Source organism: Phalacrocorax aristotelis, chromosome 7 (genome assembly GCF_949628215.1).
Source record: "Phalacrocorax aristotelis chromosome 7, bGulAri2.1, whole genome shotgun sequence".
Taxonomy (NCBI): Eukaryota; Metazoa; Chordata; class Aves; order Suliformes; family Phalacrocoracidae; genus Phalacrocorax; species Phalacrocorax aristotelis.
In genome coordinates this window covers 34317240-34329755 of record NC_134282.1, presented here as the reverse complement: position 1 = coordinate 34329755, position 12516 = coordinate 34317240, and the positions used below count along the sequence as shown (strand labels likewise).

The 12516-nt window shown below is 38.7% G+C and overlaps 1 protein-coding gene across 9 annotated transcripts in view; it reads left to right on the top strand.

The window, feature by feature from the left end:
• HMG20A (high mobility group 20A) overlaps positions 1-12516 on the top strand; it is a 48383-nt gene that overhangs the window by 25164 nt on the left and 10703 nt on the right. For 8 of the 9 annotated variants that reach the window (XM_075099935.1, XM_075099933.1, XM_075099931.1 and 5 more), the window contains 5 exons: positions 3545-3637; positions 5748-5895; positions 7208-7423; positions 10459-10591; positions 10974-11005. In XM_075099935.1, coding sequence (XP_074956036.1) covers positions 3549-3637; positions 5748-5895; positions 7208-7423; positions 10459-10591; positions 10974-11005 — 618 coding nt within the window. In that variant the 5' untranslated portion in view covers positions 3545-3548. Of the gene's footprint in view, positions 1-433; positions 574-3544; positions 3638-5747; positions 5896-7207; positions 7424-10458; positions 10592-10973; positions 11006-12516 lie in introns of all 9 variants that reach the window. The other variant, XM_075099937.1, reaches the window with a different exon arrangement.

The window sequence follows — 12516 nt, the reverse complement described above, 5'->3', positions numbered from 1 at the left end:
TTCAAGTCCTGTGAATTCTGTAAAGGCTCAAGTTTGAGAAGCAGCAGTTCCCTTCCTTCCCTGTTACTGTTATTTTCCTCAGGTTTTTGCTTTGTGCATTTCGTTACATCTCGGAAATTAACATGTAGCTCTGCAGTGGGGTGGAAACTAGTGGATAGCGGCCTTGGAGGGAAAGCATGGGGCAGTTAACCATAAGAAATGTGACTGAAGGACTTGTGAAGACTCCCATCCATTCTCAGTGAGGTCTTGGGGAACTGTCTTGTTTTCTTGCTTTCTGGAATAGATTAGAAGCCATTGTAAATTCACTGATATTAAATTTTCTTTAGGATGTGGCTCAGTATCAGCTGAAAGAGTGAGTAGCTAAAGGCTATGGGCTAAATAAAATAGTGTGTTCTCTCTGCTTCCTGTGTTTGTGTTCTGTTTATATGTTAAGGTTGATGTCCAGCTGCCTCCCCACAGTTTGAAAGCAAACTTAGACTCTGCTGCTGCTGACTAGGTCCAGATGCGAACAGACATATTGGGACCTGGTGAGAAGGTCACAGTGGGCACGAGCGGCAGAAGCACTTGTTAATGGTATGTTCAGGTGCAGAGGATATGTATTCTTTTAAGGGATGTGTGGGAGTGCTAAGTGCCAGTAGATTGATTGTGGTGAGGCTAAGAAGAGCTCCTTAACCCCAAGAATGCTGCTGGAGGTGCCTGGACAACAGAGATAGATATTTTATTTTTTCAGACATGCATAAAGCTTTTCACATATAAAAAAATATAGATTTGCAAGGTTTTAGTCCAATTGCTTAAGATATTTTTTTGAAGATATTTAGGACTTTTGACTGACAAAACTAAAAGATTGTGTAACGTAAAACTTCATTACTCTCTCACTTGACAACTGCATGAAGCAATGTATATTTAGTAGATGTGCATAAACAGCTTTCTGGGCATCAGTGAAGAGCTCCTTCAAATCCATTGAATTTTCAGATTTTCTTGCAATACATAAAGCCCCAGCCTTGGTGTAGATTCTTTTCTACATGTGAGGAAGCATTGTTTCCATTTCCTTCTTTAGGAATTAAAATCCTATATGTTCTACCAAAGTATCTCACCGCTTTTACTAAAAGCATTGTGTTATTTGTGTCTTTTTCTTATGTCAGAGATGCTAGTTTTTGAAAGAAAGCATAATGTAGAGTTACGGTTCAGAGAACTGCAGATGTTGCTTGGGAGGGACATCTGGATGTCATCTTAGTCCAACCTCCCACTCAAAGCAGGACTGCTGCCAACACTAGTTTAGGTCAGTTACAGCTTTGTGTAACTGAGCATTTGCAAACTGCAAGGATATATTCCACTGCCACCTCTCTGGTAACCTGTTCAAGTGTTACGCTACCCTCCTGGTGTCCAATCTGAATGTGCAAAACCAATATAACTACTGAGAGTTTGGTTCTGTCGTCTGTGCTACTTCCATTGGGTAGCTTAAGGGCAAATCTAATAGGTACCTAAGCGTCCTCTCCCAGACTGAGCAAGCCCAGTTTCCTCAACATCCCTTATTAGGTCAGGTGCTCTAGGACCATGACCATTGTGGCAGCCCTTTGCTAGAGAGTCTTCAGCTTTGCCACTTCTCTGTTGAGGCTGAGGCCCCAAAACTATACTCAGTTTGTTGTTTATAATGGTAGAGCAGGAATTGGATTTCTTCATTCCTGGCTGAATCTTTCATATACATGAGTAAAGGATGTTTCTCTGCTAGAGGTCAATGTCCGTACCACCTAGAAGCAGTCTGTTTAGCTTTAGTTATTCTGATAATTAATAGGAATGATGGGATTCTTAAGGATGATCTAAGGATCTCAACTGTTGGAAAAATAGAAGAGAAAAGGCTGAATGTCATCTGAAAAAATGAGAGAAGGTGACTACTCTTCTTTCTTACATTTTCCTTCTGTATAGGAAGGATAGTTTTTTCTGGAAACTTGAATGAACTTTATGGTGGAAATTAGATTGACACAATGCCTGTTTAATGGAGATTTTCAGCTGATCTACTGTGAGTACTAACTGAATAAATTGGAGACTTAGAGATTCATTTATCAACTAACATCTGAGGTGCTTATGAAGGTGTAGAGCTATTGCTAAAGGGAGCACATATTCTTATGTTTTCAAAGGGAGGCATGAAATGAGTAGAGCAGAGCTCACGATCTCAAAACAGAATGTCAGATGTCTGATTACACTTTTGGTTCCTGAGAATACTCTTTATGTCTGTTGACCAATTTTAACCAAATATAGCTGTCCATTAAATGTCTGTCACATCCAAAGTCCTTTGAGTAGGAGCACAGTGCTCACCTGTTTGAGTGGCCTGCTGTATTCACTGGTTTGTTGGCACAAGTCTTGCGCCATATCACATATAGTACTTGTGGTAGGGATCTGCAAGTCATATAAGATGCAAGAAACAGTGTTGTTACTTTTGTTTGTAGAAAACCTTTACCTGTGGAACTGGGGTTGGGTGTGGGAAAGTAGATATAATATCAAAAGCATGGAGCAGGATTTTGTCTTGGATCACTTTGATTTCGATGCTGAGTGGAAAACATACCAATCCAGGAGAAAGCAGCACAAGATTATAACTCACTTAAAGCCCAAGTATACTAGCTGAAAGGGATAGCAGTACTCAAGTCGAATATCATCAAAGGTGACTTCTAAACTGAAAGAACAGAAAGGTAACTGGTATAGCGATTTAAAATGGGCTGAAACTGCAACTTGTAATTGTAGAATGAGTTTGTTAAGGCTTTATGTTTTGGGATTTTTTTCCCTAAAACAGTTCTGTATTTTAGTAAGAAAGGGGATGAATAAATTCAATTTTTCTTTGGATTTCTTATCTCACATCAAATTCCCATGGCAGGCTACAAGGATACAGAAGAAACTAATTCGAACTAATTCTAACTTGGGAACAGTTTGTATTGAATGAGAAGTACGTCGTGCCTTAAACTGCTTGCTTCTGGAACTGTTCTATGGGAGTCAAGCTTAAAATAATCTATTTTAAAATAATCTAGCTTACTTAGCAATAACACTCAATGGCATTCATAGATGTATTGTGAAAATGTGGACAGGAATTATCTAAAACAATCTTAATTTGGAACTTCAGGAGGGACTTAGTTTTAGTTTTCTTTTGAGGTCAATACAGAAACATCTGTAGTGAGGGTGCACGGTTGAGGATGAACAAGAAGGTGGATTGGAAGAGTGGGATTTACATACCTATGTGCTGAGTATGATGAATGAAAATTTCTGTCAAGTGGTAAAATAGAATGCTACAGTGTGATTTCCAGCAACACTGGGGCATTGGCACAGGGCTCAGTTAAGAGGGGAACTGTGAATTGAAGCATCATTTATGGTCTTTCTTCTCTGACCTTAATCACAGCTGCCTGTGGGATCTGTCCTGAGGCCGACCAGCTATGACTGGCCAATTAGTTTATGGGGTAAAAAAATCTGTGGTATGTTGTGATGCTTAAACTGAAGTGCTGCTGAAGGGGAACAATAAGTTAATTAACTTACCTTCCCGCCCCCTTTTTTTTTTTACCAGAGGTATGGAGAACTTGGTGGCTGGCTCCAACCTTCCTCCCCTTTTTGCAGATGAAGATGGATCTAAGGAATGTAGTGAAATTACTCTAACTGGGTAAGCAGCTACTTCGTGTTCACCTTCAGCTGATAGACGCTATCTCTAGACTTGCCAGGGAAACTGTTTCAGTGGGAAGAGGGCATTCTAAGTCATATAAAAAACCCGAACAAGTAAAACCAACAAAAATAAATCCCACAACACTCTCTTGGCCCTGATAGAACATCACAGAACTGTATTTAGGAGAAACCAGGACCCTTCTGAACTGATGGAAATTATTGCAAACTTATCTTTAACATCTCTTCTCTTTAAAAGTGTGCTTCCCTAGGATTTTAGTCTTTAAGACAGATTTAGGCAGCATGATGGGGGCAGAGAAGGAAGGTGTATCTAGCAGCTATAGTAATCCCTGCTAAATAAATTATTTCTGTTAAAGATATACTGTTAATCACTGGTCTCTGAAAATCACTGAGAAACTGATGCCTTATTTTTGTCAGATTGACTCTGCTTTTATGGACTGAAACAATGGCTTCTCTTAAAATCACAATGACAAAAGAGGTTGCCTTTTAGGAATAGATGGGATTCTTGCTGTGTTTTGATACTTGAGGTTTCTTTTCTGTTTTGTAAAGAACCAAGTAAGAAAATTGAGACTTTCCAGGCAGGTAAAGCCCTGTAAAAATGAATATGGGCATGCTTACTTCAAGCAGGTCTGAATTTGGGTTTACATATCTGGGACTTGAAACTTGCTGGTGCCAAATGAGGTGCATGTTCAAATTATGTTTGTGATTAAGAGGTATTAGTATGTTGAATGAGCTTTCATTAGCTTTCACTGCAAATGGCTACATCACATGGAAGTTTTTCCTGCATGTGTAGTTCAGAAAGCTTCCCTTCTAAGGGGTAATGGATAGGAAAGCTGAAATGTTCGACAAACCATAACAGTGATTCTAAGAAACAGTATTGTTCTGTTTTCTTTTTGACACATACCAAATGTAATTAACTTTTGGGAGTCTGTATGCTCTGTTCCCTTTCTCCCTAGTAATATGAACTCAGTCTGTCGTCTGAAACTCAGGCATGGATCTCTCCAGCCATTGTGTCTTTACCAATAATTACGCCGCAATTGCTGATTATAGTTAGTAATGAAAATATGCACTTCTTTCTGTTTAAAGATAAACTTTCCTGTAGGCATTCAACTAACAATTCTGATAATATATCTCAATTTTCTATAGCTGTATTCTATTAACAGGAGCAATTATTTTGAATATTTAAAACTTGGCATGCACGTAAGCAGCTGTACATCTGAGTAAACAAACAAAGTAGTCTTAAAGGATACGCTGCTGTTGTAGTAATTTTTATGAATGTAACTGGGCAAAGCCAAGTTATCTGTAGTCCAGCTCAAAAAGGGATAAGAATCTGAGATGAGTCCCAAAAATCTTATGTTAATTTGCCTGCTTAGTGCAGTGGTGGGAATGATTATGGGGTAGTTGCCCCAAAATATGTGCTCATCGCTGTCTACCTACCTCCAGAAATATTTCTGCATGCTTGCTGGTTTTGTGGTGTGGTTTTTGGGTTGTTTTTTTTCCCTCCAGATAGCTTGCCCTTTCTTGGAGTAAGGTTGATCAATATAGCTCTTGCAGCAAAACTAAATAGTGGCTGTTCAGGAGCCTACTGGGAGCTAGTCTTTAAATACCCACACATATCAACAGGAGATCATGTTGAATGAACTTCAATCCAAAATCATACACAACCACAAGCTTTTCAAGTGCATTATATTAAATGCATCCAGAAAGGTGTATATTGTTGAAGATGAAACCATTCATTGCAAATTCCTTGAGGTATTATTGAGGAAGTGTAGATTCATGCTTTCTGATTTCCTATCCAAACATTTACTTGCTTGACAGTTGTTTGTATAATCAAAAGCTTGACTAAAAATGAAACAAAGTAACACTTTAAAAATCAAACTGTCTTTGAAAGTCTATAGTAACTATTGTAGTTATAGCAGTTGCTTGGAAGGAACAGTCAGTTCTTCAAAAATGACTCTTAAAATTTTTTTTTCCTGCTAGTTTAAGAACAGAATATACTTGCAATGTTTTTGCATGTTTTACAAGATTAGAGAGGAAGTGATTTAGCAATATGATGATTGAATTTTTTCTTTTTCTATTATGTGGTTTTTCAGATTAGCTCATTCTGAGAGTTCATTCAGTGGTGGAACTTCACAGTCTGTGAATAACCCAGATTTGGTGGAGGATTTGTCACAGGTTCAACAGCTGCAAAATGAGTCCTCTAATACTGCTGAAAACACTGAGCAGAAGCCTGAGGAGGAGGTGAGATGAAATAATAGTGACTTCTCAATGAAGCAAAAGCATGGAGTTTTGTCATTATCGTTTGACTTACCTACTTGGATAGGATCACAAATTTTCATCCACTTGCCATTTTCATCTTTTGATTCTCTCTAGTTTTCTCCTGTGTTGCACAACTGCACACAGATAGCCAAAGAAGGCTGGCAGTCATAACATGCAGAGAACAGCATGCATGTCTCGAGTTTAGCTGGCAGGGTCCACAGGCTGGTACTGCATTCAGCCTTTTCTGAAGACTTATTTTATCTCTTGTTAGTCAAGGAAGTGAGACCTTTGTACTCTTCTGAGGGTAACTGATGTCTTTGAAAGCATTATGCTTGCTACTGTAGACTATACCTTGTGTACTGTTCTGCACTGATTTTTGGTGACTAAATCATGTAGGAACTCACGTTTGACAAGAAGGTGGTTTGGGTGTTTTTTGATAGGTTCATTTGATTTTCCTCTTGTAGTTTGTCTTCAGCTGTGAGGTCCTTGTTTAATTAAGGAAGTAAAATTCTAGAAAGGAAATCAAAACTAAGATGATGGCAAGAACATGTCGATCTGGGGAGAGATTAGAAGTACTGAAATAGTTGTATGTACATAGCGAGGTTGCTGTAGTATTAGTGTGAAGCCAAGAGGACAAATGATAATTATGTTATGCCTGTGGGCTCCCAGTGTGCCACAGGCTAATCTTAAAATGTTCCCTCCTTTTTTCATCTCTGTATTTGATGTGATTAGTGGGGAAAAAAGTCTATAGAATAGAAAGGCCTGTATACTGTCCTTTCACCTCTGTTTTGGGCACATAATGCATGAAGGCAAAATATTTGGAAGGGGCAAAATAACTAGTTACCAGCTGTTAACTAATACACAAAATATCTCCAAACTTCAAATTGAGGCAAATAACTGGGGTGGGGGTATGTGAGGGTGAGAATAATGATGATAATAACAGTAGTAATTTTTTTAAAAAACCCAAACCCTAACAAACAACTAACAAAAAAAATTGCAGTTGCATTAGCTAGGATAATTTAATGGTTTTACAATCAGAAGTTGATGCAAATGTTACTTTATTGTCCCTGTAGGCCAGGAGAATACTGCAAACAGCTTTTTGCAATGCAGGTTCTTTGGCTTTGCTTAGATGAAAGTCAGGGTTGCTCTAAAGTAAGGTTTGAAACTCATATCCACAGAGAGCATGCATTGCAGCAACATAATCCTGGTGAAAATGTTAAGACATCAATATTTTTTCCTTCCAGAGGTGGTAATTCTCCCTCAATCTGAATTTTCTTCCATTTTCATTTTGCAGCAGCAAAGAACTAAACGAGGAGGCTGGGCCAAAGGCAGAAAGAGGAAGAAACCCCTTAGGGACACCAATGCCCCCAAATCCCCCCTCACAGGGTATGTGCGATTCATGAATGAGCGTAGGGAGCAGCTTCGAGCGAAGAGGCCTGAAGTCCCTTTCCCAGAGATCACCAGAATGCTGGGCAATGAATGGAGTAAACTGCCTCCTGAGGAGAAACGGGTACCATTAAACTCCCTTTTCCTTGTTGGATTTTGATTACTGTTAAATGGGAATATTATTGTTTAGTGAAGAAGTTAACATTGGCTTTTGATTGAAGTTGTGTTTAAGAACGTATTTCAAAATAAGGAGCACAGGTCCTCCAGAGTTCAAATAATGAACCCTGGTAGGGCCATAGCATCTCATCCATGTGTGACTTGAGGAGAACTGTATCCTCTAGATAGTGCAAGAATATACTCAGGACAGGGGGTATTGCTCTAGTGAGGCATCCCGCTGTTTGTGATTCATCTGGATGTAACTCTTTTGTACTTAAATACAGCTGAGACCTGCCAATTTCCAAGGCCAAAGCCATTGCAAGGATGAGACAGGCACTTATTTGGCTGAGGAAGACTTGGCAGGATTTCAGAGCTTCTTAAAGGATTTTGCAGTTCTGTTTATTTTACAAATTCATCAGTATATATAAACATCTGATGTCTTAGAGTAAGACAAGCAGACCTGAAAGGGCAGGTTACTGAAGATGGTTAATGTGAACAAACTTCTAGGCGATATTTTAAAGTATTGCTAGCCCTAGAAAGAAAGTTGAGATCTATATGATGGGCAGGACAGCGGGAGTTGTGTGTTCTAGTTTCTACACACATTATCTCAGGAAAAGGGTGTTTTTCTTTACCTTTCAGCCAATGTAATGTCTTCTGATTGGGACTACTGTGGCCTTCTGCACTGTCTGATACGTGAATGAAGACCAAGGCACTATTGGGTCTGGTTCTTTAACTCCTTCTGGAGTGGACCTTTTTATTGCTAATGGGTGTCTTAAAATCCATGCCTGATTGCCAATTGGAGATTACAGCAAAGCAGTAGTTAAATCACAGTGCAACTTGATGCTATCACATGAATTTATCAGGGCATTTAAGGTTTCAAAAAGATAATTAAGGACAGTATAATACTTAAAGGATTTTATGATGGCTGGATGAAAAATGGGATGATGCAGAAAACAAGAGTTCCTTTTGTTGCTTTTTACTAAGCTTGTAAAACACAAGTTAGAGATATTATAAAATGGCATGTAGGCATAGCATTTTAACCATAATGGAAAATGTGTGTCAAGGCAAAGCAGTTGATTTGGTGACACATCTGTAGTGAGAATGATGTTGCTGTCTGCTGGGAGAAGGGGGGAAAGAGAATAAGACATTCTGCCCCTTTATCCTCTACCCTTAACATAGTCTTTTAATGTTTGAGACAGATTTTTGACCTAGGAAAAGGAGAAAAATCTCTATTCTGTATGCTGCTTTTAAAATCCCCAGGGAATCTGTCCTTTTTTGAGTAAAGCTGTGAACCTAAAGCAGGTCAGGGAAAGACTGCTGAGCACTTGCTTCCCTTCAGTTTCTCCTGACCTTTCTTATTAAGGCAGTGAAAGCCACTGCTGCTTCAGAGCCAACATCTCTAATACAACAGCCCAAAATTCTTGTTGAAACTGAGTCGGCTTGGTTTTGGTTAGCTAACGGCTATGATGTCATTCTCCTGAAGCAAGCAGTGGAGTTGTAGTATACTAGTGCTGTACGGGTTAGCAGTCATGTAATCCAGGGGAAAAGCATGTCTGACACACTGCTCCTGTGGCTGGTCTCCAGTAGTTAGTGAACTAGCTGTCTGATATAAAAGTTGAAGGGAAAGTCTTGCATTTCCCCTGTTCCAGCCCTGTAGTCTTGCTACTTCCCTTTGTATTTGGCGAACATAACGACAGATCAATTGAGCTGACTGGACTGACCAAATAGTGAGTCTCCCCGAGAAAAAGACCATTAGCATAGTTATAAAACAAACACCCTAATAATTGTTCTTCTTGTTATTCACCAGTATGGGGAAATATCTAATGAAATGAATAGATCTGTGCTAGAAAACCAAGGACATCTGCTTACGGGTAGTGCAGCAGAACTCATTCTGGCTGCTCTAAAACAATCCATCCAAAACATAAGTTAAAGAGGAAAAACTTGTGTTGTTTTTAACTCAGCTACTGCACTCTTTCAGCAGCACATTGCTGGAGATGGAAAAGAAGAATTAATGTCTTACGGAAGAACACAGTGTCCAAAAGCAATGCAAACCCAGCATCACCAAATTTTCACTCCAATCCAGCATCTTAATGGTGTCCTCAGCAGGGTGAAAACAAAGTTGCAAATGCATGGAATTTATAACCTTTACATGTATTGTTGTGATGACTTAAAGAAAATGAAAGGCATACCAGGTGACTAAGCTTCACTGTGATTTAATGCTTACTTCCATTGAACTTTAAACTCACTGAGGGAAAAAATTGGGAAGGCAACTTTTTTCTTGAAAGGATCCCATTAGTAAGTGTTGTGACCACTCCTTAAATGGTCTCCAATTCATCAGTTCCCATAAAGAATTCTCTAGTTAAGCTCATTCCATTATACAGATGTGTGAAATATCTTCAGGCTAGAAAAAAAAAATTATTTCTTTTAACCTAAATAGAGATAGCTCAAATTGATATAACCTAGGCTCCTTTATGATATTCTTTTCCAACAGCCAGGATTTGTTCACCCCTCAGATGGACGATGTGTGTGGTTGTAGAAAGGCGGTGCTTTTTGTCTGTGGAGCATGAAAACAAGAGTATATTGGAATGCCACTGTTACAGATATGAACCTTAAGGCACAATCTGTCAAGGTGTTCTTGTTTGGTGGCGTTTAATCCCAGCCACAGAAAGGCAATTCTTAAGAATTTGGTCTATAATGTGTAGGTATTATTCAGTTGAGTTGAGTAGCTTAGTAGCTACTTCTAGGTCTAACCAAAAAAAGTTAACAGAATAGTGATTTGAATTAAAAAAAAAAAAGAGGGGGGAGGGAAGGGGACACCAGAATACAGTAATTTTATCCAGTAATCTTATGTCTCTGCATCTCACATACATTCTCATTGTTTCTTCACTCCTTTCCTCTTTGCATAGGTAAAATGGATCAGCTCTTCATCTGACAAGCTGTTTTTCTTCCCTTCCTCCTGAAGGGGAGGAAACTCCCTGAAACTCTTGGACTTTTTTGTTTCAGCGATACCTTGATGAAGCAGATAGAGATAAGGAGCGTTATATGCGGGAGCTGGAGCAGTATCAGAAGACTGAAGCCTACAAAGTCTTTAGCAGGAAAACGCAGGACAGACAAAAAGGCAAATCACACAGACAAGGTATTAAATGGGGCAAAAATATGTGACTAGCTAAAAAACAACAGAAGATTCCCAGCTAGTCATGTAGCCTGACACTCATTTAAAGCCTTTGATTTAAAGGCTTGTTAAAAAGTGAATGTGTTCTTTCTATGGCATTTGCGTCAGCTGTGTGTAAAGTGATTAGATTTATGTAAATTTAACTATCTAGATTGTATTGGAGGATGTGCATTAAAAGCACCAAAGTATGACACAGCTTCTGTGTGTCTTATTAGGAAAACCGCACAACTTTTCTGCCTGTAACTGGTGTATAATTATGGTTGCGTAACTGCTTTAATTCTTTGGTTCTTGTTTTCTCAGATCTTGTGCATTTTGGGGGATTTCTTGTTTGTTTTTTCTTTTTCAGATGGAGCAAGACAGCCAGCCCATGATCATGAGGTAAACCTCTTCATTCTACCCTTGCATCAGAGGGTAGATTTTCAGATGATGAAAGTTTCTAGTGAGGTCAATAAAAAACAGTTTATGCCAGTTAAAGACCCTAATCAGAAGTTCAAGTACAAATTCTTTCTATGCAGTTTTTGATCAAAAGTTAGAAAAAACTGAGTACTCTTATGATCCCATTAGTATGATGAAAACTTAATAAGTCTTGGGCAGGTACAAATGACCTAAGGTGAAGTGGGAGCGTAAGGTACACTTAAAACATAGAACTGTGTTGCAATCTTAAATAAATCAATGGGTGCAAGTCCTTTAAGTATCTGATATGTCAAAGGTTCAATTTGCAAAATTTTTACTTGAAATTTTTCAAAGCACAGAATTTTTATTATTATTTGTAAGTAAACATTGAGGTAAAACTTATAAATAGCTTTGAGATGTGGATAAACCTTCCAAGTTAGCACCTTTTAGGTTGCTGGTTTGAGGTACCGCTTTTCTGCAGCAACATGAATGCTTGTGGCTTCCTTGAAAAGAAAATGGGTAAAGTAACCCATTCACTGGGAGATGTCTGGCTTAAATATCCTCCTGCCCCGCACCTCCTTGCATATGTAAATATTGGAAAAGAGTAATGATGTCTGGCAATAAGATGCGTGTGCTTTAGTTGATGAGGCATGTCACCGGTCTTGTGCATCCTGGCTGACTATGGTATCTCTCCCCTTGAAGTGCTGAAACTTTCTCCAGTTGTATTACCTAGGGCCACAGAGCTTCTTTCATGGTTATCAATAAATTGCAAACAAAAAGCAATGAAAAATCTTGTTTATACACAGCCTCTTCATTTGTAAGCAATAGGGCCTTTCTGAAAGACCTGTTTTTCGTTGTGAGGTGTTTTTGCCTTGGGAAAGCAATCGAGTTGCTTTTTAATGTGTTCTTTACAATAGTGACAAGGCTGTGCACTGCTGAGAGGCAACTACTGGTCTTGTCTACTTAAAGGAAAATAAGCTTCACTTCCAGGAAAATGATTTGGTAACATGTTTTCGATATGTCGTTTTATTAACTCTTAAAGAAGTACTTGCAGTGAGATTAATCTTTAGAAGTACATGGTCCCCAGGATTTCTGATTCTATAGTCACTGAATCTACGTTTGTCTTTAATTGTACAGTTAGGCTGTGTCGTTTACATAACCTTTAAATTATGCAGATAGCAAACTACAAATTCAGAGGCTTACCTCTCACTCATCTAACTCAAGTTATCATTGCTGGAATCACACATTATAAATGCAGTTAAAAACGAGTCTTCCATACCCCATGGGGCTTTTAAGCTTCATCAGACAGTTATTTTATTACATAGTTGAGCTACTAATGTGTTAGGCAGGCATTCTCTTCTGAAAACCTGTGCCTTTGCTTAGCATTTTTCATCTTTATGTTATAAAATTCCACATGCTTATCACCTGATATGCTTGCACATCTTTTCTGCAAGGGAGTCAAGTGTTATAATCCTGCACAGGCAAGGAACAAGCAG